The 24,656-nt window shown below is 36.1% G+C and overlaps 2 protein-coding genes across 3 annotated transcripts in view; one reads left to right on the top strand and one right to left on the bottom strand.

The window, feature by feature from the left end:
- Positions 1-24,656, top strand: part of LOC309615137 (uncharacterized protein) — a 343,686-nt gene that overhangs the window by 148,810 nt on the left and 170,220 nt on the right. The gene's annotated exons all lie outside the window — the stretch shown is intronic.
- Positions 1-24,656, bottom strand: part of STK3 (serine/threonine kinase 3) — a 315,343-nt gene that overhangs the window by 230,897 nt on the left and 59,790 nt on the right. For both annotated transcript variants that reach the window (XM_082364364.1, XM_082364365.1), the window contains exon 4: positions 19,870-19,984. In XM_082364364.1, coding sequence (XP_082220490.1) covers positions 19,870-19,984 — 115 coding nt within the window. The remainder of the gene's footprint in view (positions 1-19,869; positions 19,985-24,656) is intronic.

Genomic DNA, 24,656 nt, shown 5'->3' with positions numbered 1-24,656 from the left:
ACTATCCAATACAGTAGCTCCCCAGCATTTGAAGCGTAGCTAACCCAAACTGAGATATGCTATAAATGTAAAATATACACCAAAGTTCAAGGCCTAGTACCAAAAGAGAATGTAAAGTATCTCATTAATAACTTACATACTGCTTACACTTTTACATGATATGTATATATTAATTATATTAATTATTTTATTTTAAATCTGTTAATGTTTAATATAAGCTATTGATATTAATAAAATATTATTAGATGTTATAACATTAATATTATATATTAATATATTTAATACATTATTAAAATTAACTTCACCTATTACTTTTTTTTTAAATGTGGATGCTAGAAAGTTTAGAAATACATATGTGGCTCATGTTATGTTTGTACTGAACAGCAGTGCACTAAGAAAAGGGGCCACAAGAGCAGAGATCTTTGGTTCACCGATGTATCCACAATGCTTGGAAACATGCCTGGCATACAGTTAGCACTCAATAAATAATTAATGAATGGGTACAGACTTGCAGTTACTAAAAGAAAAGAGATATTCACATCTGATGTTCCCAGTTATTTAATTAGTGGTTTGCAGCCACGGTGGGAGAGTGGATGCAGGAGTGCTGCTGAGGGCCATCACACCACACCACACCACTGCAGAGGTATGCAAGGTGGTGGTGCTGTCATATGGGCCTGGGTTCTCTCCCCTCTCCCTATTCCACATTCCTGGATAAAGATTAAAGAGCTCGGGGTGTTACAAAAGCAGTACCAGTCCAAAAAACTGTGTCGTGTTTAGTTACTTCAGTGCTGACCTTTTCAGTTACCTAGACCTCAATTTTTATCCTCTTGGCATTCCACTATTTCCAACCAACAAGTCACTAATCCTTCATTAACTCCTTGATTTGTTGTCTCTGCTCCTGTACCCTATATTTCAGAGCTGCATTAGAGAAAGTTCAGAATTAAATTGACCTACTATACTTCAAGGTCTCAGGATCTACCTGATTTCAGTGCTGTAAAGCATTGAATGCTGTAAAGCATTTGCCACTGGACAAATCCACAGCAAGACTAAAGGAAGACTATATTAGGAAGACTATAAAGGAAGACTATATCAGTATATTACACTGATTCATGCACTGCCTGGCTTTGCTAGAAGGCTTCAAAAGTTCATTCCAACTCTGATTTTATAACATATTAACAAAAGATCTTCATAGTCTTTTCTTAACAAAAGACTATAATAAATAATAAATTCACACTAATTTGGACATCCATTTTTATTCTTTCAACAAGTATCTACTTCACTGGCTCTCTCGTGTAAGTCCTGTTAAAGGTGCTGGGTTTACAGTGGTGAAGAAACTGACTGTCCTAGTTTGTACAAAGCTTACAAGAATACCTGAGGCCACAGCCTGTATTTAGCCCTGAATTATTAACGGTGGAGAGGACTGATCTGAAGCAAACGTGTAAAGTTTCTAAAGCCCCTCTCCCATTATGCTTTTCTCCCCCTACTTCAGGGGGTCATTTCATATCTTCCCCTAATCAAAAAAAATGATGCAATATCCAATCATTCATACCAGTACATGGATAAGTCTCAATTTAAAATTATTTGTGTACAGTATTATTTTAACAATCCACTTGAATATTAAGGCTCAAATGTGGTATCTGCACTTTAAGCCTTTTAACTTCAATTACAAAATGAACGGTTTCTATCCCTCAATATAATCATTTTAAACAATAATAAACAAGTAAACAACTATTTTCTAGAACACAGAAATATAATGTTGACTTAAATTTTTATATTACTTTACAGTTATAGAGTATTTTATGTGTATTTCACACAATTAAATAAACAGAAACACTTTATCGTCCCTTTCTATAGATGAGGAAACAAATTCAGAGAAATTGAGTGCTCTGTCAAACACAACTATTTAAGGGGCAAGCCCACGTGTCTTCTGACTCTATACTAGTGGGACAGTCTATACTCTATAGACTATCACATCACTGCCAGATGTCACAAACATGAATATATGAATTAGTCTCAATATAAGAAATTAGGGAGTTGCAAGGCTTGTTCCAAAGGTGATATTCAAAATACGTATTTGACAAAGAGTAAAAGCAATGTCTAATCAGAACAGTCACGAGCCATAAAGCCAAACAGTCAGAACAGCTACATTGGTTAACAACAGTAAGAATAGATACCAGCCAGAAACAAACAGTAAAACTGAATAGCAGCCCTGTGTATCAGACAGAAGGCCTACCTCACCTTAGCATTCAAATCTGAATTATTTTAAATGGTGTGCCAGCCAAACAAAACAAGTATACCTGTAAATGAACTCAGCAAGTAAGCAGACTCACCTAGCTTGAAAAGTAACCTTAACTGAAGACATCAGAGGTAGCTTTCTGAGTATTTTATTGAAAACAGACGCTTAATCCCACCAAAAAGAACACATAGATGAATTATTTAAACATTTTAAAAACAGTTAAATAAAAGTAAACAAAAATCAAAGTAAGTATCAAATCAGTAGGCAAGAAGAGTTTCTAATCAAAAAAACCAAAGAATTATGAGAATTTATTAGCTTTGTCTGCATAAAAACTATAAGCTTAGAAAACAGAAAAATATTCACAGCAAATACAGTAAGATACTTAGTATACAGAATTATTTAGAACATAAAGAGCTCACAAATCCTCTAGAAAAACAATAAATTGTCAATAAATAAATAGGCAAGGAAATGAATATGCAATTCACAAAACTTACAATAGGGCTAGTTAACATACAAGAAAAATATTAAACTGTACTAATTATCAAAGAAAAGCAAATTAAAATAATGAAGTATCAATTATAAAATTATCCCATACAGGTCACAATGTTGCTGAGAATAACATGTGTGGCATGTATAAGAGTATAAGCCATGTGTAACAGTGATCTAAGAAACTATATTTTCCAAAAAGTCCTAGAAAACATTCATTCTCTGAAAAAACATTTATTAAGCACCTGCTCTATGTTGAATTTAAAACGTCTCTAACCTAACCTCATGGAGTTCCAACCTAGCATGAAACACAGACTTATAAACTACTATAAAAAGCACTTTCAAAGTGAAATGGAACCACAATGGAGAGCGATTAATTAGGGAAGGAAAGAGGAACTGGCATTAAAATTAGGCTTTGAATAAGAAAAGTTGTTCCCTGTCCAGAGAAAGGAAAGACCATCAGTAGAGTAACTAAAATAATTAACTGGAGAATAGAGATATGATAGTTATGAAGTGGCACTCAGATATCAAGTGAGGCCCATTTTCCTTCCTTCCACTAAGATGAGAAAAACAGTAAAAAGTGATGGGCCAAACAAACACATGAATGCATGCTCACCATCACTAATCATTAGAGAAATGCAAATCAAAACTACAATGAGGCATCACCTCACACCAGTCAGAATGGCCATCATCAAAATATCTACAAACAATAAATGCTGGAGAGGGTGTGGAGAAAAGGGAACCCTCTTGCACTGTTGGTGGGAATGTAAATTGATACAGCCACTATGGAGAACAGTATGGAGGTTCCTTAAAAAACTAAAAATAGAACTACCATATGACCCAGCAATCCCACTACTGGGCATATACCCTGAGAAAACCATAATTCAAAAAGAGTCATGTACCACAGTGCTCATTGCAGCTCTATTTACAATAGCCACATGGAACCAACCTAAGTGTCCATCGACAGATGAATGGATAAAGATGTGGCACATATATACAATGGAATATTACTCAGCCAAAAAAAGAAACGAAACTGAGTTATTTGTAGTGAGGTGGATGCACCTAGAGTCTGTCATACAGAGTGAAGTAAGTCAGAAAGAGGAAAACAAATACCGTATGCTAACACATATATATGGAAGCTAAAAAAAAATATATATATGGTTCTGAAGAACCTAGGGGCAGGACAGGAATAAAAACGCAGACAGAGGGAATGGACTTGAGGACATGGAGAGGGGAAGGGTAAGCTGGGACAAAGTGAGAGAGTGGCATGGACATATATACACTACCAAATGTAAAATAGATAGCTATTGGGAAGCAGCCCATAGCACAGGGAGATCAGCTCGGTGCTTTGTGACCACCTAGAGGGGTGGGATAGGGAGGGTGGGAGGAAGCCGCAAGAGGGAGGGGATATGGGGATATATGTATACGTATAGCTGATTCACTTTGTTATACAGCAGAAACTAACACAGCATTGTAAAGCAATTACACTCCAATAAAGATGTTAAAAAAAAAAAGACTATAGGAACAAAAAGCAGATCAGTGGTGGCCAGAGATTAAGTGTGGAGAGAGGGGTGACTATAAACACACAGCAGGACTGGGTGTTGGGGGGTGTGGGGCTGTCTGTTCTATATCTTGATTTCAGTGGTATTCACAAGACTTTATACACTTGTCAAAAATCTTAGAACTGTACACCCCAAAATGTGAAGTTTTCTGTACATAAATTTAAAAAGAAAGTGCATTGAGTCTTATTAAATTGGCTTCTATAAGAAATGGAGTTTGGAGAAAGAAAAAAAAAAGTTATGGGCCAAATTTCAGCCTTGTAAGTGTCAAAATGCAGGTAAATCTTAGCAAATTTGGAGCAAAAAATGCTTACTTGGTCTCTTTTAAATATCAATGGTAGCAAATGAACTTTGGAAAAGAACAATATCTATATCAACACTTAAACCACTCTACATGTATTTTGTGTCACTAATGGAGACTAGGAAAGGAAAGAGAGCAGGCCTTCCTAGATGTAGGCCTTGATCTAGATGCTTATTTCATATCCTTTGGACACATACGGACTATTTGGGGTGGAGGGGGAAGGGAGTTAGTTGACAGTCATTTCCTAAACAGAGTTTTGTTTTCAAACAATCTTTAAATGCTTTTAACAAATTTCATTTGCATACAAACACAACCAGTTACCAAATAGATTTCTTTTTGGCAACAGAGAGAAGTACTTCTTCCCATTACTATAAAAATTTTAAGTAGTATCTTTTTTATTTCTATAATTATGACTTTTCATCAGATAGATTTCAAAATCGTGAGTTTTATATTGAAAATACACAGAAAAGAAAAGAAAAACACAAAAGAGAGGATCTGCTTTATACAGAAAGAGGTAACATAAGATTTTAGTTCTAAGATGGAAAATGCTTAGATCCATTCTCAAACCACAGCTAACACTTCTTTTAGTAGTATCTGTCAAGAATCCTTTCCAATGAAAAACTTTATCAACAGAGTACTTCATTTGTGGATTTAATTAGGTTATCGTCAATACAATACAGATTTGATTTTATTTCTGTCACTATACAAATGGAGCAATGTCATTTTAAAATCATTTGAATCATATTTTAGAGTCTAGTTTAAAAAAAAAAAAAGGAGGACGGGAGAGAGATACTACACCATGAATGAAATATTCAGTAATCAGAGATGGAAATAAGACTTTATAGCTGAGCTAATACATTAAAAGACGGAAGTCTACATCTGGTTTCAATACTGGTATGAATTCATTGGCAAATTTAAAAAGAATCCCATTGTACAAAAACAAAAAGATGGTTTTGATAGGCTTTAGTCCTCTGGTTACTTTTGTTTCCAGAGTCATATGATTAGTACAATAATATGATACATTTAATATGTCACTGTGTGTATGGTTTTGATAAAAATGCACCCACCAAGGAGTCTCAAGAGCACATGCACAAGCTGTTTTAAAATACACGGACTGCCTTCATGTTTTTACTTTAGTAAAAACAAATTCAAGGGAGGCTTTGTAAGTTCATACAAAATTAAGAATTTTAACTTTCTAAACATGAATCTTTGACAATCTTAGCTAAATCCTGCCTGTTTGACATAATTATTTATGCATATAAAATAATACATTAATTCTATATTTAGTACTTACTATCTATTAAGAAAACAAACCAAAAAATGAGACATAGTTCCCCTTTTCAAGTGCCATAGACAGACAGATAACTATAGAAACTTTATTACCAAATTGTAAGTTTTAACTTGCACAGTGACTTTTCATAAAGTTTTGAAAACCATTTGAGCAAAACTCACCAGTGTAATCCTTACATGGTCTTTTAAGGCCTGGATCAAATCTCACCTCTTTCAAGAAATCACCCTTTATTCCCCAAGTAAGGATTTATCTGTCCAGTGATGATAATGATAATATCAACAACTCACACTTACTGAGTTTTTACTATACCAGCCACATTACAGGTATCATTTCATTTAATATCCAAACACAACAACAGACGGTAGGCACCAACAAATTTACTGAGAGCCTGTTACACTGTCCTTGCCTTCGTGGTGCTTGTAATTTAGTGGGAAGGAAGGGAACAAGAACAAATAATTACAATATTAAAAAATGCCTGCTACAACAAGATTAGGTATAGGAGCACTCCAGGACAGCAGTTTCTAAGGTGATTATACATCAGAACCAGTACTCTTAAAATAAAATCCAAACCATATACTTTAACCCTCAAGGCCTTGAACGATACAGTTCTTGCAGCCTTGACAATCTCACCACACCACTCTCCCCATCCAAGGAAGTCTTCACAGAGGAGGTGACTTTTGAGCTGACTCTTGAAGAATGAACAAAGTTTGTCAGGAGACAAAAGAGGGAATGAAATACTAGGTACGGGTAAAGGGAATGGGCACAAAAATAAATGAAATCCAGTACCAGTTCTTTGTGTCTGACTGTAACATGTATAGGAAAAAAGTGCAGAATGCAAAGGTAGGTTAGGGTCAATTCTGCTTTATGTGCCTACACATTTTTAAATGGAAAGATGGTATGACTGTACCTCAACTTTTAAGAAGGAAACTGTGACAGTAGACTCTCAGCCAAAGACTAAAAGTAGGTAAGCTAGTGTGGAGAATGTAATAATAAAATCATCTACAGTAGTAGTAGTAGTAGCAGTAGCAGCAACTGCAGTAGTAGCTAATAGGTATGTAAACTTGCTTAAAATCCCAATGGATTTTTTACTCAAAATTTCTAATTTTGAGATGAAGAGATGTCAAAGCATGCAGTTAAGCAGGAAGGCACTGAAAGCAAAATCCAAAATTCTTTCTTTCATAATTCAAACTGAAATTGCCTAAGCACTAAAAAATAACATAGGGCTTAGGTAGCACCCTCTCAACCAAAAAAAAAAAAAAAAAAAAAAGAATTGTCATTAAAAATGAACATGCCCTCTAACCCAGTAATTCCATTTTTCAGGTATCCAATGGCCATCACAACACAGGTATACCAATACATACCTACGAAAGTTTCCTGCAGCTTTGATTACAACAACAAAAATTGGTGAGTTGGAACTCATTTTATCCAAAGTACTGAAAAAAATACATTCTGTTATATACACACAGACCTATATGTACTGGTATGGGAAGATCTCTGAGATACATCAGAAGTTTAAAAAAAAAAATAAAAGGCAAGGTATAGAATACCACATATGCAGTATAAATCCCTTGTTTAAAACAAAATATGTGCCGAAAGAAGCCACAAGAAACTGTTAACTGACATCTCCTCCAGGAAGTAAAACTAAGGGGTGAGTAAGGAGATGCTAAGTTCCTCTTCTGTACTATTTGGAATTTTTACAATGTGCTCATATTACTTTTTTTCCCCTTAATTTATATAATTAAAATGGGAGGAGTTTACACATTCTGGCTAAAAGTTTAAAGAATTATGCAATACTGTTTTAAAAGATCTCCATCTAAAACTGTTAAAATTAGAGATTTGCTACCTAAGGAGCTGAATTTCCATTTTCTGGAAAATTAACTTACATACATTTCTTGACTTCCTAAGATTAAATAATATTTCACTGTATAAGACAACAATCTTTTAATATGTTTTTCTAATACTAGAGAATATCCATTTCAACAAATATCATAAAATTCTTAAATCACTATTAAAAACTAAATACCATCTTTTTAAGTTTTTGCCTTAATAGTAATAAAATACAATTTACATTTGTATAGAACTTTATAGGTTACAAAATGCTCTGACACTCATCATTTTTGTTCCTCACAAGAAAACAATGAGGTAGATAAGGCAAGTAATATGATATTAGGTCCATTTTAGGATTAGGCATCTGAAGTTTAAAGGAGTTACACAATGTACCCAGGGTCACAGAGCTAACTAACACATAACAACCCAGGAACTGATGTTTGGTTTTCTGATTCCACATCCAGGAGTCCTTCCACTAAACCACATCATTCCAAATAACCACTGTCACAGTGCACTAAGGGTCAGGCTTATGACAGGGAGGGAGGGCTCATCGTAGATCTGGCAGTGACGGGCAGTCTGCCAGGAGAGGAATGTACAATATAAAAATAAAGTGCACAAAGGTGGGCCTGACTTATGAAAGGGAAATAGAGCTGGGAGAAATGCCAAGAAATATAGCAACTAAGGTGAAGACTGGGCAGCTTACCAATAAGGGAAGCCAAGGAAATACTTTTGTAAGTTTAATTTACTTAGTTAAGGTAGAAGAGAAAGTCTATTGCAGGGACTATTTTGTAATGTGGAAAGATCATAAAGAAAAGTGTTTATAATCCAATCAAAAGATTTAGAAAAGATGTAATGGAGCGTGATGTGTATGATGTATTTAATCAGAGATTAAGATGGGGCACATGACTGTTATGAAAAATTCTAAGGGTCTAATCCTACAGTGCATGGTCATGTTAATGCTGTGGCTTGGAACTTTTAAGAGGCATGTGTGAAATACACTTAGAACTCAATCTCACTGTATGGGAGACACCAAATAAGGAGCAAGAATTACTTTCCACACAAAAGGACTCACTCTCCTAAGATTCTAGTATAGTACTGAACAGCAGTACCTGTTCAGGTTGAGAAAATCCTTGTAAGAGAAGGGGCCATGGACACCACAACTAAAAACAGGGTTAGGCCACCATGGTCTAAATGAAACCATGGATCTGTAATCCTGAAAAGCAGACTTTCCGGAATTCTTACAGCAAACACTTACTGCTGACACAGAGGAGCAGGCTCCTTGGGATACAGCCCTTACTGTATCTTACTGTGACAAAAGGGAGAGAAGGTTGAGGACCCCACAGTTTTAACTGCCACTTTCAACAGATACATCTTCTAGCACTTAACATTCATTTTGGGAGTTATTTTTGAGGGTTTTGTGTGCACGCACGTGCGCGTGTGTTTTATTCTTGATATATCTTGTTTTGATTTTAGGTTTGGTAAATACATAGAAATATCTGTTATTTTGGGCCATTCTAACACCCATTCACCCTTCTCCTGCTACCATACCCTCATTTCCCTTTAGGGAATCACTACTTCCCCATCCTCAGGCCATGAATTCTAGCAGTCAGCTCCATCCTAGCTCCAGGTTAGACACATGTCCTAGAGCGAATCCAGTTACCCCATCACATTCCAATGGCCACAGAGAAAGGTACATGACCCATTCAGAAGCAGTGAGGTACAACACTGCTGGGTTTCAACTAGAAAGGTATAATCCAGGTAGCTGCGAGCAGCCATCTTGTCACTATAAGGCAAGAGTCTGAGAGTCGAGTCAATACAGAAGTATCAGGACAAAGAGACAAATCCAAGTAATTCCTTTCACCTTGAATCAAACCATGCATGAAACTAGCTCTGCAAAGATTTTTTTGTTATGTGAGCAAATAAAGTCCCTTCTTGGCTCAAGCCAGTTTAGGATGAGTTTTCTGTAATTTATAACCAAGCGTTGAAACTGATGTAGTAAATTTCAAGTAGATACCAAAAAGCCGGGAGGTTCCTGGAAAAGAGGTTTGTATAAAGCACAAACCAGTGACCAACTCTAGAACTGCTAGAGGTTATTCCAAAAATTTAACAGCATGAGATCTCTGAAGCTGATGTCTATTTTCTGCCCCCAAACAAAAGGGTTACAATAATAAGGGGTGGGAAAAGTAGAATAAACATGTCTTTTAAAAGGAACATGAATGCTTTTTTAAAGTCTTCTTTTTGCCTTCTTTTTCCTAGTACCACCTGCCCAGGCCAATAAATGTTTACTCCATTATATTAAAACTGCATTTAGATATCTAATTTTACAGAACTCCTCGAATGTTTCAGCATTCATTAGTTTTTATGACATACATGATACAATCAACACACAATGGTGACCAAAACCCCTTGCTAAAAATCAATGATTTAGAGAAACTTGAGGAGTTAAGTAGCAATTTCTGAAATAACTAAATCTCAAAAGTAATACTTAAGCTTACATACAAGGCTTTATCTGAACATCCATCAAGCTTCAGACTCCAACTGCTTTACAATCAAAATTTCTCCCCCTCTTACTCCTTCTTTCTTGGGAAAAACAATACATACATTTAATGGGGCCCTTAGGTATTCAACATGAGGAAAACACTGGAAAAAACAGCAGAGCAACTCAGTAACTCCCTTCCACCCCTCACCACTCTATCTCATCCCACCCAAAAACAGGAAGGTTGAGGATATAAAATAGCCAAGGTTTTAGACAATAAAAAATTTATGGGATTCTTCTAGAAAAACAAAAATCTGCTCAACACAAAGTACATACATTAGAAAACATAACTAGAATATTTTAGCCATTATTATATACAAAAGGGCAGAGAGGGGTTTTCTTTCATGAAATCTGGATTGCAGATGTCTGGCAAAAAAAAAAAAATTAATAATCTATCACAAAGTCCGACAACTAGTGATTCAAAATGAAAGCTTTCACTACTTACACCATATGTAAATACACATATACACAAGCTGCTTATAATCCCTTGATCTGAAGAGAAAGAGAAATGATACTCTACTGTGAAAATGGTCAGTGGGCAGACATTTTAAAATCCTTTCCCACATGAAAAGATTCCTGAAAAAGAGATCAGAAGACAACAGAAAAGCACTCAATATATATGGAATTATAAAGCCCGTATGAACTAGTATCTATTACACAAAGAGGGAACATGCAACAAGGTGATTAGGAAAGTCAAACATGAATTAGTCCAATAACACAGAGGCAAATATAAACCCTAAAAAGCACTTTATGGAATAGAAATCCACACATATCAAAAAGATGTCTATTATTAATGATGAAATAATATCAAACTTTGAAGCTCCAAATAAATCTTAAATCAGTAAGAAACTGGTATGCCTTCACTAAGGGAAAAAAAACCTGTCTGAAGTAGTACATAATTAACATCAAGGCAGAATATATATTTTTAAAATACAACAAATCAAACATTTACCAAAAAGACTATTATGTATAAGGCATTAATTCTAAGGGCACTAAAATAAAATATCCTAGTATATTCTGAATAGCCACTGCCCGATTCTATTAAAGAAACTCTCACTGCACCTAAAAATGTAAGCTCTATCTCACGGAGCTTACATACCTCCCTCATTAACAATGATAATTCGAGGTACCAATGGTGAATGCTAGGATTCTGTCCTTGGTTCCACAGTCCTCTGTATTATTCCACCCAAACACATTATCTGATAATGTACACAATGCAAAGACACTCCCATCTATGTAAGTGAGAAGATAGGACGATGATGACAATAACCATGCAAATACATATAGGACTTCTTTTGTACCAGATGCTGTTCCGAGCACTTTACATATGTACAAGCTTCAGAACAACTCAATGAAGTAGGGTAGTCTTCTTATCCCATTTAGCAAATGAAGAAAACGAGTCACAGAAAAGATAAGAAACTTGCCCAAGTTCTCACAACTAGTATGTAGCAGAGCCAGAATTCAAGACATTCTGGGCTCCAGACTCTATGCTTTTAACTTCTACAGTTCAATTCTAGCAGTCAGCTATAATTTCAACCCTTTCTTTCCCTCTAATCTAACTCTATGATTCAGTTTCTATGATTCAGTTTCTCATCTGGAAAATGGGTCAATAATTGTTCTTACCTCACATAGTTGTTCAGCCCTTACACGAGGATTAAATGCAATAATCTATATAATGTGCCTGGCACATACCAGTACTATAGTAATAGCTATTACAATATCTACCAAACGTCTGTCACTGGAGTTGAGAATCACTGCTATAAAACTAACAATCGGTAAGAATTTACCAAGAATGGTCTCAATGTGTCCTTCACACTTCTAAAGTGATACCTAAATAAACCTGACTTTCCCAATTATTTCCATTATAAAATAACAAGTCCACCACAAGCCTTCAGGAAAATACATATACATAACTTAGGAACTGCTCTCTTCAGTCTGGAACTTCCTCTCCATTATTTTGTATTCCCTCAATGCCCCCTCCCCGGCTCCCACCCAATCACAGATATATATCAATATTTCATCCTGGGAAAAGCAGACAATAAAAATTCCTCGTATACAACAAACTGGACATTTATTGTGTTTTAAGACACAAACTTTAAGTTGGTATTTTAATGTCGTTCCAACCTGCACAGCTGGGTACCCTGAGAGGTTTCAACCAGAATGCTATTCTCAGAGTCTGCCTTCACCAAAGAGCTACAAAACTATGGAGACCCAAAGAACAGAAGCAATTCTCTAGTCCAGGGTCTAGTGCTCATCAACATTTAAGTTTGCTCCCAATTTTCTGTTGTGACAACACTCTGGGACATTTCTCACTAACCAATTGTGCTAGGGTTTCTTTAAGGTACAAATGGAAGAGGAGAATCATTGGATGGATCCCAGGGTACTTATACATTCAACTTTACAGTAGATTATCAAACTGTACTCCTCAAAGTAGCTGTACTAATTGAAACACCTAAGAGTATAAAAGTATGTATAAGGAGGTAGGTGGGACGGAGAAGAGGAGATATCATTGATTCAGGTTCAAAAACCAACCTGAATTTGTAGTTAATTTGTTTAATTCTCTGTCTTTCCTCCTTCTAAAATCCCACTAAACTGATAGAAAAAAAATTTTTAATAAATAAACTAATAAAAGAATCAGGGCTTCCCTGGTGGCGCAGTGGTTAAGAATCCGCCTGCCAACGCAGGGGACACGGGTTTGAGCCCTGGTCCGGAAAGATCCCACATGCCGAGGAGCAACTAAGCCCGTGCGCCACAACTACTGAGCCTGTGCTCTAGAGCCCGCAAGCCACAACTACTGAGCCCGTGTGCCACAACTACTGAAGCCCGCATGCCTAGAGACCGTGCTCTGCAACAAGAGAAGCCACCGCAATGAGAAGCCCGTGCACCGCAACAAGGAGTAGCCCCCGCACGTTGCAACTAGAGAAAGGCCACGCACAGCAACAAAGACCCAATACAGCCAAAAATAAATAAAAATAAAAATAAATTAATTTTAAAAAAAAAAGAATCAGCACGGGAGAGTATAATAAATTTGGAAGTATTTCTATGAAGAGTCACAGGCAAGAGCAGGCAAAGAAGAGGTGTGCTACACAAGAGAGTGATTACCAAGTAAACACCAAAGGGGCTCCAAGTTAGAATCATTGTGTAGGGAGGGCAGGAGCGAGAAGGGGAATGGAAAAGGTAGGTTAGCTTTTCCATGGAAGCTGAAAAGAAGGAAACAGAACAAGACTTGGCTCCTCATCCCTACTCTATACATACAGATTACATGCATTCTGGCATTTATCCCCAGGCCCCAAAAAAGGCAGGGGAGGGGAATGGCTAACAAACTGAACAAACCACCTCTTTGGGCACTTCCCCCTAAAGCCAGCTCCCAGCCAGTTCATCCTAACATTATACCTGCCAGGCAAAAAGCATCGTCCCAATGCTTCTGATGAGAGCTAGTCAGCCTTTCTGGTGGTCAGCCTGCCATGGGCAACACCAGGATCAAGCAACTGAAACAATAACCCCAGTGGAAATAAAGATGATTCAGAAAACAGAAAATAATTTTTTCAAAACTTATTTTTCTTAGAGTGATTAGAAAAGATTTTGCATCCATGCCTCAAGCATCAAGATGTCATGAAAAAGGAATAATCAAAAACATAAGAGTTCTTGTAAATTAAAATGTAACTGCTGAAATAAAAAGTTCAGTTAGAAGAGTCAGAAAATAAAGTCGAAAAAAACCTACCCCCTACCCCACCCCCAAAAAGGAGACAGAAAATCTAGGAGGGAAAAAAAGAATAAAATTCAGGAGATTTCGCCATCCAATGAATACAACAGAGGGGGAAACTATCGAAGAAATGTTTCCAAAGCTGAAGAAAGACACAAGTGTTTATTTGAAAGGAACTTTCAAGGAACTACTGAGTGCTGAGCATAACTAATAAAAAGGACTCACAGTCAGGCACATCCTTGTGAAACGTCTTGTTCCTTATGCAACATCAGAAACATGAGAATACAGAAAAAAGTCTCAGAAGTTCTGGGGCGGGGGGCACCTACAAATAACTAAGACTCTGACAGGCATTAGCTATGTATAACATTAGCAACACTGGCTGCTAGAAGATAAGGGAGGGAAGCTACCACAGCTCTGAGAGAAACTTACTTTCAATGTAAAATTCTACATAGGCTACTATCAACCAAGTATGAAAACAAAATAAAGGCATTTTCAGATATGCAAGGATTCAAATAGTTGACCTCTTAACTCTTACACCTTGAAGAAGATAGTTTAGGAAGAATATGAAACAAGAGTGAAAAACCAAGGAAATAGGAAATATACAAGAAAATGGTGGCACTAACCCAGGAGTCCAGTGAAAAGAAATTCCAAGGATGCAGCTCTACAGCAGACCTAAAAAGCAATGAGTCCACATTAGAACAAGAAATCAGGAAGCTCCAAAGAATGTCTTCTAAAGAAGAATCACATAAATTCCAGGAAATAGATAAAATGAGTAAGAAGCTAGAAGACATTAGTGAAATGATAAAAGATGGCATATGCTGCTTCTTTCAACATGAAAAAAAAAAAGGAAAAACTCCAGGAAAAACAAAAAATTATGGTGCTAAGATCATGATCCTAACATAGATCCATCAAACTAATATATGACAATGATTTTGAGCAATTAAGTGTGAGAAAAGTAAATCCATTTAAACCAGATACTGGGAACATTTTCCTTCAGGTGATCTAGGAGTATGACACTGGACTTTTAAAGATGGAAATATAATTTTAGCATATCATTGGTTTCTCTCCCAAGATGTCCTTTGCCCTCTCTTCTCTGAGTCATTCATTCATTCATTCATTCATGCATACAACAAATATTTACCCAGCATCCTGCATGTCAGGCACTGACGGAGGAGCAGAGATAGAACAGTGAACAAAGAAGACAAAACCCTGCTCTTGTGGAGCCTGATTCTAATGACAGATGACTCCTCCTCTTCCACGATCATGCTAAAGGGTTCTCTCTCCTATGAAGTTTTCACTGAACTTCCATGTTAGGCTAACTGCTTCTCCTTTACTGCCCCTAAAGACCTCTAACTCTTTATAGACTCAAATTTAGCTTTTTATGTATGTATTACCTCAACTAGTCTGCAAACAATGCAACAACAGTAACATTTATTAGAGTTATTTGTACCTCAAATGCAGAGCACCAGGCCTAGATCAATAAATGTGTTTTGAACCTTTCCGTTCAACCAAAATGTAAATAAAACTGCCAAGTAAAATGTAAAGCACTGTACAAATGTTACTTATTATTTAACAGATGAGGAAGCTGAAGTCACCAGATTATAAAACTAGTTTGTGGAAGAGCCAAAACTAAAATCCACAGTGCTAGGCTGAATTAAAATAAGTGGTCAAATCAAAAAATGGGCCAAAGTGGGAGAGACAAACCTTAGGCGTTTTCTTAGAACACTTCCAAATACACAATAAACGTCTAAGACATGGATTCTATTTCTTCCATATGTCAAGGCACAGCTTAAGAATTATGTAAAGATCATTTTGAAAGCCTCTAATCAAAAATATAATCTATCTTTAAAAAGCTTCAATTTCACAGAGTTGTCTATTTTTACTTTGCAGTATATACTTGAAATGCATAAGTGTTTAGAAGTTAAATGGCATTTAACATAAAATATATTGGTTTTTAAAATATGTCCTCACAAGGAAACCTTCAGGCACACTTTTTATGGCCTTTCTTTGGTATATGATCATATCTGTTCAATAACCCACAACATTAATACTAAATAGTAGTAGCCATGCAAATTACAATTTATCTACAAAACTATAACACTGAATAGATGAGTAAGATTGTTTATATTCACAGAATAAGCAGCCAAGGAATTGATCCTGTTTCAGTTCAACAAACATTTATCAAAGGTTGCTAGATGCCAGTAGCTATTCCAGGCACTTGTAATATTTCCAAGATGAATATATAAAAATTTCTGCCCTTGAGTGGCTTATAGTAGGGGAAAGCAACTGCAATTACTCTTCTCCTAAAGACTAAAAGCTAACTAATAATTAAATGTGATGTCCAAGTACAGGATACCACAGTAAGGTTATCTACACATAGGTTTCACCAAGCTCAAAAGATGGTTTCAAATACTGTAAAAAAAAAAAAAAAAGTCAGTTACTGAAGATACATGATACCAGGACATGAGCTGTGTTTGTGGGTTTGATCACAGAAATCAGGAATTTAACTCACATACACTTACTTATAGATCCTTCAATACTTATAAACTGAAAGAGTCAATGAATACTAACCAAACAGTAATTTTTACTCTAATTGCAACCAGAAGACTCAGAGAAACTTTTATCACACACCAGAATATAGGAGGGTTTCACCTTCATCCTACCCCTAGTACTACTACCATTAATTACCACAATTACCATTCATTATCAGCTCAACTGCCAACAATCCAATCCCAACCCTTTGCTACTCAGGCTCAGTTCCAATCACTGGGAGTTCTAGTTAACCCCCAAACTTAATTCTATGCCTTTATCTTTTCCTAGGTGTTTCCCAAAGAAAAAGTATAGGTCAGGGCATAAAACCACTGAAAGAGATATTTTGAAATTCCTTCTTTAATATCTATGCTGACAATCAGATAACTGGCTTCTTGGCTTTTAAAATGAAATGTGAAGTACTCATAAAACTATTAGCAAACTGTCAAGCAAACCTGCAAACTGGTAAGAAAAAGACCACCACCACCGACAACAACAAAAGGCAAAGGATAAGCACAAAAAGGAAATAAAAGAGCCAGTACACATATGACAAGATGCTCAGTCTACCTAGCAGTCAAAATATGTAAGATAATAATAATAACAGTAAAAATTATAATAATAATGGCAGCTAGAATTTATTGTGCTCTTTATGTAAGAGTGAATATGCAATAAAGACTTACCTAATTCATTAATCAACCAATTACCAAATAGATAAGAAACTACCTGGGAAAACAGGGAAAGTTTCAAAGAGGAGGTGATATTTGATCTGGTCCTTCATGGATACAAATTCACTAGGCAAAGACTGGGGGGTAGGGGAAACACTCAAAGGTGGGGGAGCAGTTGAGGCAAAAGCATATACCAAAACACCAAAATACAAATCTTAGTCAGATTTTCTTCCCTGTGCCTTTAATTTTCAAAGAAACACATGATCAAAAAACAGATAGCAATCGAACTGAAAATCCAGAATAGTTCATCCATGAGATTTCTTTCAAAGACAAGAATAATTCTACAAAAAGTGTGTTACTTAGGTGGTTTTCCAAGAGTCATTCCTCTTAAAACAAATCAAAAATCTAAAAGAAACTGCCAACTTAGAATTCTTTATCCAGCAAATGAATCGTTCAAAAATGAAGTGAGATAACATTTTCATACAAAAAAAAAAAAAGAGAGAGATCTTAACACCATCATACCCTTATATAAGGAAACACTAAAGAACACTGTTCAGGCAACTGAGAAATGCAGAAAAGAGTAAAAAGCAATAAAAAGTATAAATATAAACACTGACAATATAAAATAATAATAAGAATGCCTTGTGCTATTTAAAATGTATATAGAATTTAAAAAAATAAATAAAAATAAAATGTATATAGAATTAAAAGAAACAACAAAGCATGTAACAAAAAACAAAAGAGCATATAAAGCCAAAAAAAAAAAAGTTCCCATACTCTTAGAAAAAGATTGATTGTTCGTGACCATGAAAACAATTAACTACTGGAGTGAGTGTTAATAGATAAGGACAACTGTTTCACTGGTCACATCTTTGAAAGCTAGCCAATCAGTAACAGCCACGCCTCTGAAATTCAAACAATCAAGATTATCACTCCATTGAACATTCCTATAAAATGATCAAATGTTTACAATCTCCAGGTGTTTTAAAAAAAAAAGAGGATGATACATATCCCCGTATACTGCCAACCTTCATAACAATGGTACTCTTTTAAAATAATACATAAATGAAGGAAAAGTAGCATAAGTAGCATAGAATATTCTTGAGATTTAACAGGAGCTGTTATCAAGGCAACACCCAGAGATAATATACCCACAACTCCGGAGCCATCTCGTGCAGCTCTGGGTTCTTCTTGTATCTGGGAATCAGACCCTTCCATGCCTCCCCAAGCCCAAGGGAAACCGTCTGTGAGAATAACAATTAGACTATTCCAAATGTATGATCCCCAAACATGTTAGGTGGATTCTGTCTTCTAAAAAAGAATGCAAATGGGATAAAATCTTTCCTTTGATAACTGGTGAAGGAGATTCCTGAGGATAATGATCCCATCCATATCTAGCTTTTAGAACTGCAGTATACCTTCACGGTTTGTATTTATTAGCAACAAGAAATAAAGTACTTGGATCATATTCTTCCTCTGTACTCAAAATGGTAACATTAGCATTTAAATAAAGAAAACAGATTTTCCATTTCACTCAGTTTTACTTCATGTTCCTACTTGGTAATTTTAAATACCAAATACACTGAGTTCAGCCCTGGAACGGTTTTAAAACACTTCTCTAACTGGAATATAATTATCTTCAATTAAAGCATTATTCTGCCACTCAGGAGTCATCTGATTTACATAAATGTTAGTTAAGCACCATACAAATTCTAAAGTATATAATTGGAATGTCACAAATCACTTAATCTATTTTGTCAAAACAGGGATTATTTTAAGTTCTATCTCACTTCCTTTAAAAGAAATCCTATTTACTTTATTTTCTCTAACAGAAAAAAAAAAAAAATTAGTAGGATAAACTTACAACGTGCTTCCCCAATCAAACTTTGAAATGATTCTGGTTAACCACGAATTGACTCAAGTAGTTAAGTATTTTTCTGAATGTATTTTACTGAAACATGTCTGACTACATGTAATAAAGACATATAGTAATTGGGATACTGTCTCATGGAATTACAAATTATTTCTCTGATTTATTATTCTTAGTCATTCACAGATTTTAAAAAGGTCACTTTGTCCTCATAAATTATGAAAGGAAACTAGGTGCATTGCTAGCCTAAACAATTTTATAAACAGCTCTTTTACTGCAAGTTAAAACATAGCCATAAAAAGTTATTATTAAAAAACAAATTTCACAAAGCTGAATTTACCAGGAAAAAAAAAAATTTATAATCTAGCTCTATTACTTTCAAACACCCTGACAATATTTGGGAAAATAAGACAAAAATTGTTTTTCAGTTATTTTTAAGATTCAGAAACATAAAACTTCAACTGTTTACCAATCATAGGTTATAATGCAAAAAACAAGATAAAGAAATACCATGAATATTATGAACTTTAAATAAAATTCTAGCCATAACTTACTGAACTCATGTTAAGAACATGCACACTGATTCCAAATGAAGAAGAGGAGTGCCATGGTAGTTTCTTGGTGACCAACCAAAAATTATCCTAATAAATAAATTAAACCATCATATGACTCCTGTATTTGCCATATGACAAATGGCAAATTTGTGACTTTGACTGATTCTCACACCTCATACTAGATCCCTTTACACTTCAAAACCTTTTCTTTTCTCACACTAATATTTTTCTTGTAACAAAACACTACCTAGTCAGATTCTAAACTATGAATCTTTACAAATGAGATTAGCAAAACAATTTAAAAATACTTACTGTCTTGTTTCGTAATCTAATTATGTCTGAGACAGAGCCAGCTCCACAGTACTCCATAACAATCCAGAGGTCTGTGTTCTTAAAGTAACTGCCATAGTACTTTACAACATATGGGCTAAAGAAAAATATATAGACAATTAAACTCAGTTAATTCCCAAATAAAATTATTTCTTAATCCCAATTCAAAATATTTTCAACATTTCATAATGTTCCAATAAGTAAACTTAATGAGTAAACTATTATTGTACATGGAATTGTATCTATGTAGGGTTCACCAACTGTGTATAATTAGGCTTTAATTCATGGATGAAATTTTAACAGGATTACAAACCAGAGGAGGTCCAAATGTTTTGAGTGATTCCCAAGAAAATAAAGCTTTGTTTTGGCAAAGGACATACTCTTTAACATAAGGAACAAATGAAAATATTTTCCTTTAACTAAAGCATTTTAAATATAAATCTTCTAGGGACTTCCCTGGAGGCACAGTGGTTAAGAATCCCCCTGCCAATGCAGGGGACATTGGTTCGAGCCCTGGTCTGGGAAGATCCCACATGGCGCAGAGCAACTAAACCCATGCGCCACAACTACTGAGCCTGCGCTCTACAGCCTGCAAGCCACAACAACTGAGCCTACGTACCACAACTACTGAAGCCCACACGCCTAGAGCCTGTGCTCTGCAACAAGAGAAGCCACCGCAATGAGAAGCCCGCGCACTGCAACGAAGAGCAGCCCCCGCTCACTACAACTAGAGAAAAGCCCGCACGCATCAACGAAGACCCAACGCAGCCAAAAATAAATAAATAAATAAACTTATAAAAAAATATATATATATAAATCTTCTAAAGGATTTTGCATTCAGTCAAATATTAACACTCAACTTTACATTTCAATACTTTATATTTCAATGAGGCCAAAACAATTTTTTTTTTAATTCTCTTGTATTTTGGCCTTTAAAATCCTGAAGAAAAATAATTATAATTTTTTTTGCTTTAAATTCAGGTAATTATAATTATTGACAATTTAAAATATTTCTGAGCTGAGGTTTCATGTGTTTCAGAGCAGAATAAACTATGTTGATAGCCGAGTTGTTTTTAGGAAAACTTAGAATGGGGCAAATGACCGTAACAATTGATATTTATTCAGGGTATGCTATATACAGTGATGTGTAAAATATCTTGCTCAACTCAAAACAGAATATCCACATTCACAGAATACATAAAAAGATGAAAAATACAAGGAAGCATAAAGTAGTACACAGCTTAAATACTACAAGAGCTCATAGGTAGAAGTGACCATGGCAGAGTCAACCTAGAGAACTTCGCAGAATTGGTGGAATTTGAATTATGGAAAAAAGGTTAAAACTTCAAGATATGGGTGTAGAAGAGAGATAAGAAGATTTGGAAAAGAGAAAGACCATGAGCAAAGGCAAGGGAAAAACCAAGAATGGCATGTTTAGGGAACAACTTGTTCAACAGATATTTCTATCTAGAAGTAGCTATCATGAAAAGTGGCATCAGTGTAAGATAAATAAGACATAGGAATCAAAAAAGCAAAAAAGAACAATGAAAAATGGAAAGTACTATAAAAGACCACATAAAGAGACTACCAAAAGAAGAGATTAAGAGAAGACGGTTGGGGAAAGACTTCTCAGTAAAGCCTTTGCAATCTTAACTAAGTCTTGAAGCCAAGGGTAGAGCAGATTGGTTAGCGCTTAAGGGCTTAAACTAAAACAGGTAGCTACAGGGCTAGAATTCAGTCCTGTTTTATCCCTACTGCTCCTCTTGCACAGACTTGCTCCGGTCTCCTTGTCATAGTTTTCTCACCCATTCTAATCTATGCTCCATATAGCTGACAAGTAACTTTCCTTTAAAACAAAAGTAAAGTAGGCTAATCATATTGCTCTCCTGATTAAAAAAAAGAAAAAAAGCTCCAATGGCTCTCCATTACCAAAGGACAAAAAGACAGAACTGCTTCATATCACATACATGACCTTTCAAAGTCTACCTTTCTACCCACATCTCTCGTTACTCCCCATCTCACACCTTAAATCTGCAGACAACACTCAACTTTGCTAGGTGTTGGGAATGGAAAGTATTATTAAGAGTTCATAAATATTCACTAAACCATTTAAAAGTGTTTGTTTACAAATGAATCTAATCTATAGAGCCAAAACTTCAACTTACAGGGAAACATAAAAAAGCTTTCTTTACATACACTTCTTTGGGTTATGAGTGCCTGTGTAGAAACCTTTATAGGAAGTACTGCTCTTACACCTGGCTGTGCATCAGAATCACCTGTGGCCCAGACCCCACACCTTGGAGTTTCTAACTCAGCAGATGTTTTAAAACCTTTATAGGTGACTTTGATATACACCCACAGCTAAGATTCACTCCAGAAGATAGATGACATATCCTTCAGAAAACTTCTTTAAATATTAATTTTCTTATTCAAAATTTTCAAAGGTGTTAAATTAGCAATGAGTTGAAGGTTATGTTCACTGAAAAGCACAAAGAAAACATGTATTTTATCTTGCAATCTACACTAAATAATCAGCAATTCTAAGGGTAGGACTGACAGCTCCTATGAAAATTAGAGATTCTAATCTGGGCAGCTACATAAAAGGGCAGCTCTAGCTCTCTTTAGGGGGTGAGTCAAGGCAACACCTTTGGGGAAAGGTAAAATTCTCTTCAAAAAATATTTTGTGGCCCATTCTAATACACAATCAAGTAAACGGATCAAAGACCAACAATTCTATATCATTAAAAATGGCCTCGGGCTTCCCTGGTGGCGCAGTGGTTGAGAATCTGCCTGCTAATGCAGGGGACACGGGTTCGAGCCCTGGTCTGGGAAGATCCCACATGCCGCGGAGCAACTAGGCCCGTGAGCCACAATTACTGAGCCTGCGCATCTGGAGCCTGTGCTCTGCAACAAGAGAGGCCACGATAATGAGAGGCCCGCGCACCGCGATGAAGAGTGGCCCCCGCTTGCCGCAACTAGAGAAAGCCCTCGCACAGAAACGAAGACCCAACATAGCAATCAATCAATAAATAAATCTTTAAAAAAAAAAAATGGCCTCAATAATTTTAACCTAGAAAAATATTTAAGCAGATAGACCTAAACAGCCATGTTAAGGACACACACCCGAATACAGTTTCTATCAATCACTCAACATTCATTCACTGACCCTCTACTCAAGCCAAGCATTAGACCAGACAAACCAGACAGACACAATTCTGACTCTCCTCTAGCACATACCAGCAAGAGATACACAGGTATTAGAGAAGTAAATCCACAAGTAAATATAATTACTAACTGTGGTAAGAAAAGAAGGAGAAGTGCTATGAGATAAACTGGCTGAGACTTTATTTTGCATTCATCATTTCTGCAAATAAAACTGTTCCTAGTTCATATGGAAGAATGGAATAGCACACATATTCTATGGTAGCCCCTGACTTGGGAAGCACTGGCGTATATGAAAAAACTTTGAAAGTAGACATGGGTGAGCTTTAACAACAAAATATCCCCCCTCCATTGGTGGCTGTGGATTACAAATTACATTTGGAAAAGAAAGAAATGCTTAAACCCCAAAGTTTATACGTAATAATGGCCTACTACTGGTCATCCTCTGGTATCTTCTGCATCAATACTTTAAAGCACTTATAACATCTTATAACTGCTTTGTCATTGACTTTTCTCTGCCTCCCTTAGAAGAAAAGAAGCTCCATGAGGATAGGTGCCAATCTGCCTTGCTCTCCATTTTATCCTCAGTACCTCCCTCCTTGTATGCACAAACAACAGGAATGAATAAGTAAACAAATTAACAGTCACAGAAAAATTAACAGAAGGGACCTAATTCAGGCCTCCCCAAAGAAATAACATTTAAGCTAGAGTCAAAGGTCGGCTAGAAGTTAACCAGTTATAAAGAGCATTCAGGTACCAAGAACTGTCTGTACAAAGGCCCTGAGGAGAGAAAGAGCAAATCATTTTCAAGGGATCAGTATGCCTAGAATAAAGGGAGTGAAAAATTAGTAGAATGCAATGTAGTTGCAGATGGAGGCAGGAGCTGATAACGAAGGGCCTCAAAAACAAGATAAGGATATTGGGCTTCAACAGATATTCAAGAGAAGAATTTTAAGCAGAGGAATGACATGATGTAATTTATACTTTTAGGATTCCTCTGGCTACTGCTTCAAAGCTGGATTGTAGGAAAGCAAATATGGACACAGGTAGACCAGTTAGAAGGTTCTGTTGGTCTGTGCATGCAAGAGATTGTATTAAGTGTATCTTTTTATTTTCTGTATTTGTGCTGCTTTGACATCTGGGGCCTACTGACAAAGTCTCCACTGTTCCTCTCTCAGGGTTAGCTAATTCCTAGAGATAGCATCTGTGAGCGTACCTTTCACATGCAAACAAGCCAATCAGGAGTTTCATGCTCTCAACTACCTCCAGGGCCACCATTTCCCAGCCCTAATCACCCCAGGGCCGTATACCAGACAAACAGGGACAGCCCCAGATCACAAAGAAATTATTCAATCTAGCCAATCCTAAACCTGTTTACTCAATTTCACCCATTCCTTCCCACAGAAACCACAATAAAGGCTCTTGCCCACATTTCCCCCACTCCCTCTGCCTCCTAACTGACCCTGGTGCTTCCCTGTATGGGTCCCCCTCTCTCACCCACACCCTTCTCAGATCTGGAAGTATAACAATCTATCTATCTCCTGATATGCTGGTCTCATTATACCTGAATAATAATAAAACCTACATTTTAATAAGCAGATCGTGGC

This window comes from Balaenoptera borealis, assembly GCF_965194805.1.
Source record: "Balaenoptera borealis genome assembly, chromosome: 17".
NCBI lineage: Eukaryota > Metazoa > Chordata > Mammalia > Artiodactyla > Balaenopteridae > Balaenoptera > Balaenoptera borealis.
The sequence above is the reverse complement of the archived record's forward strand: the minus strand, read 5'-3'. Positions and strand labels throughout refer to the sequence as shown.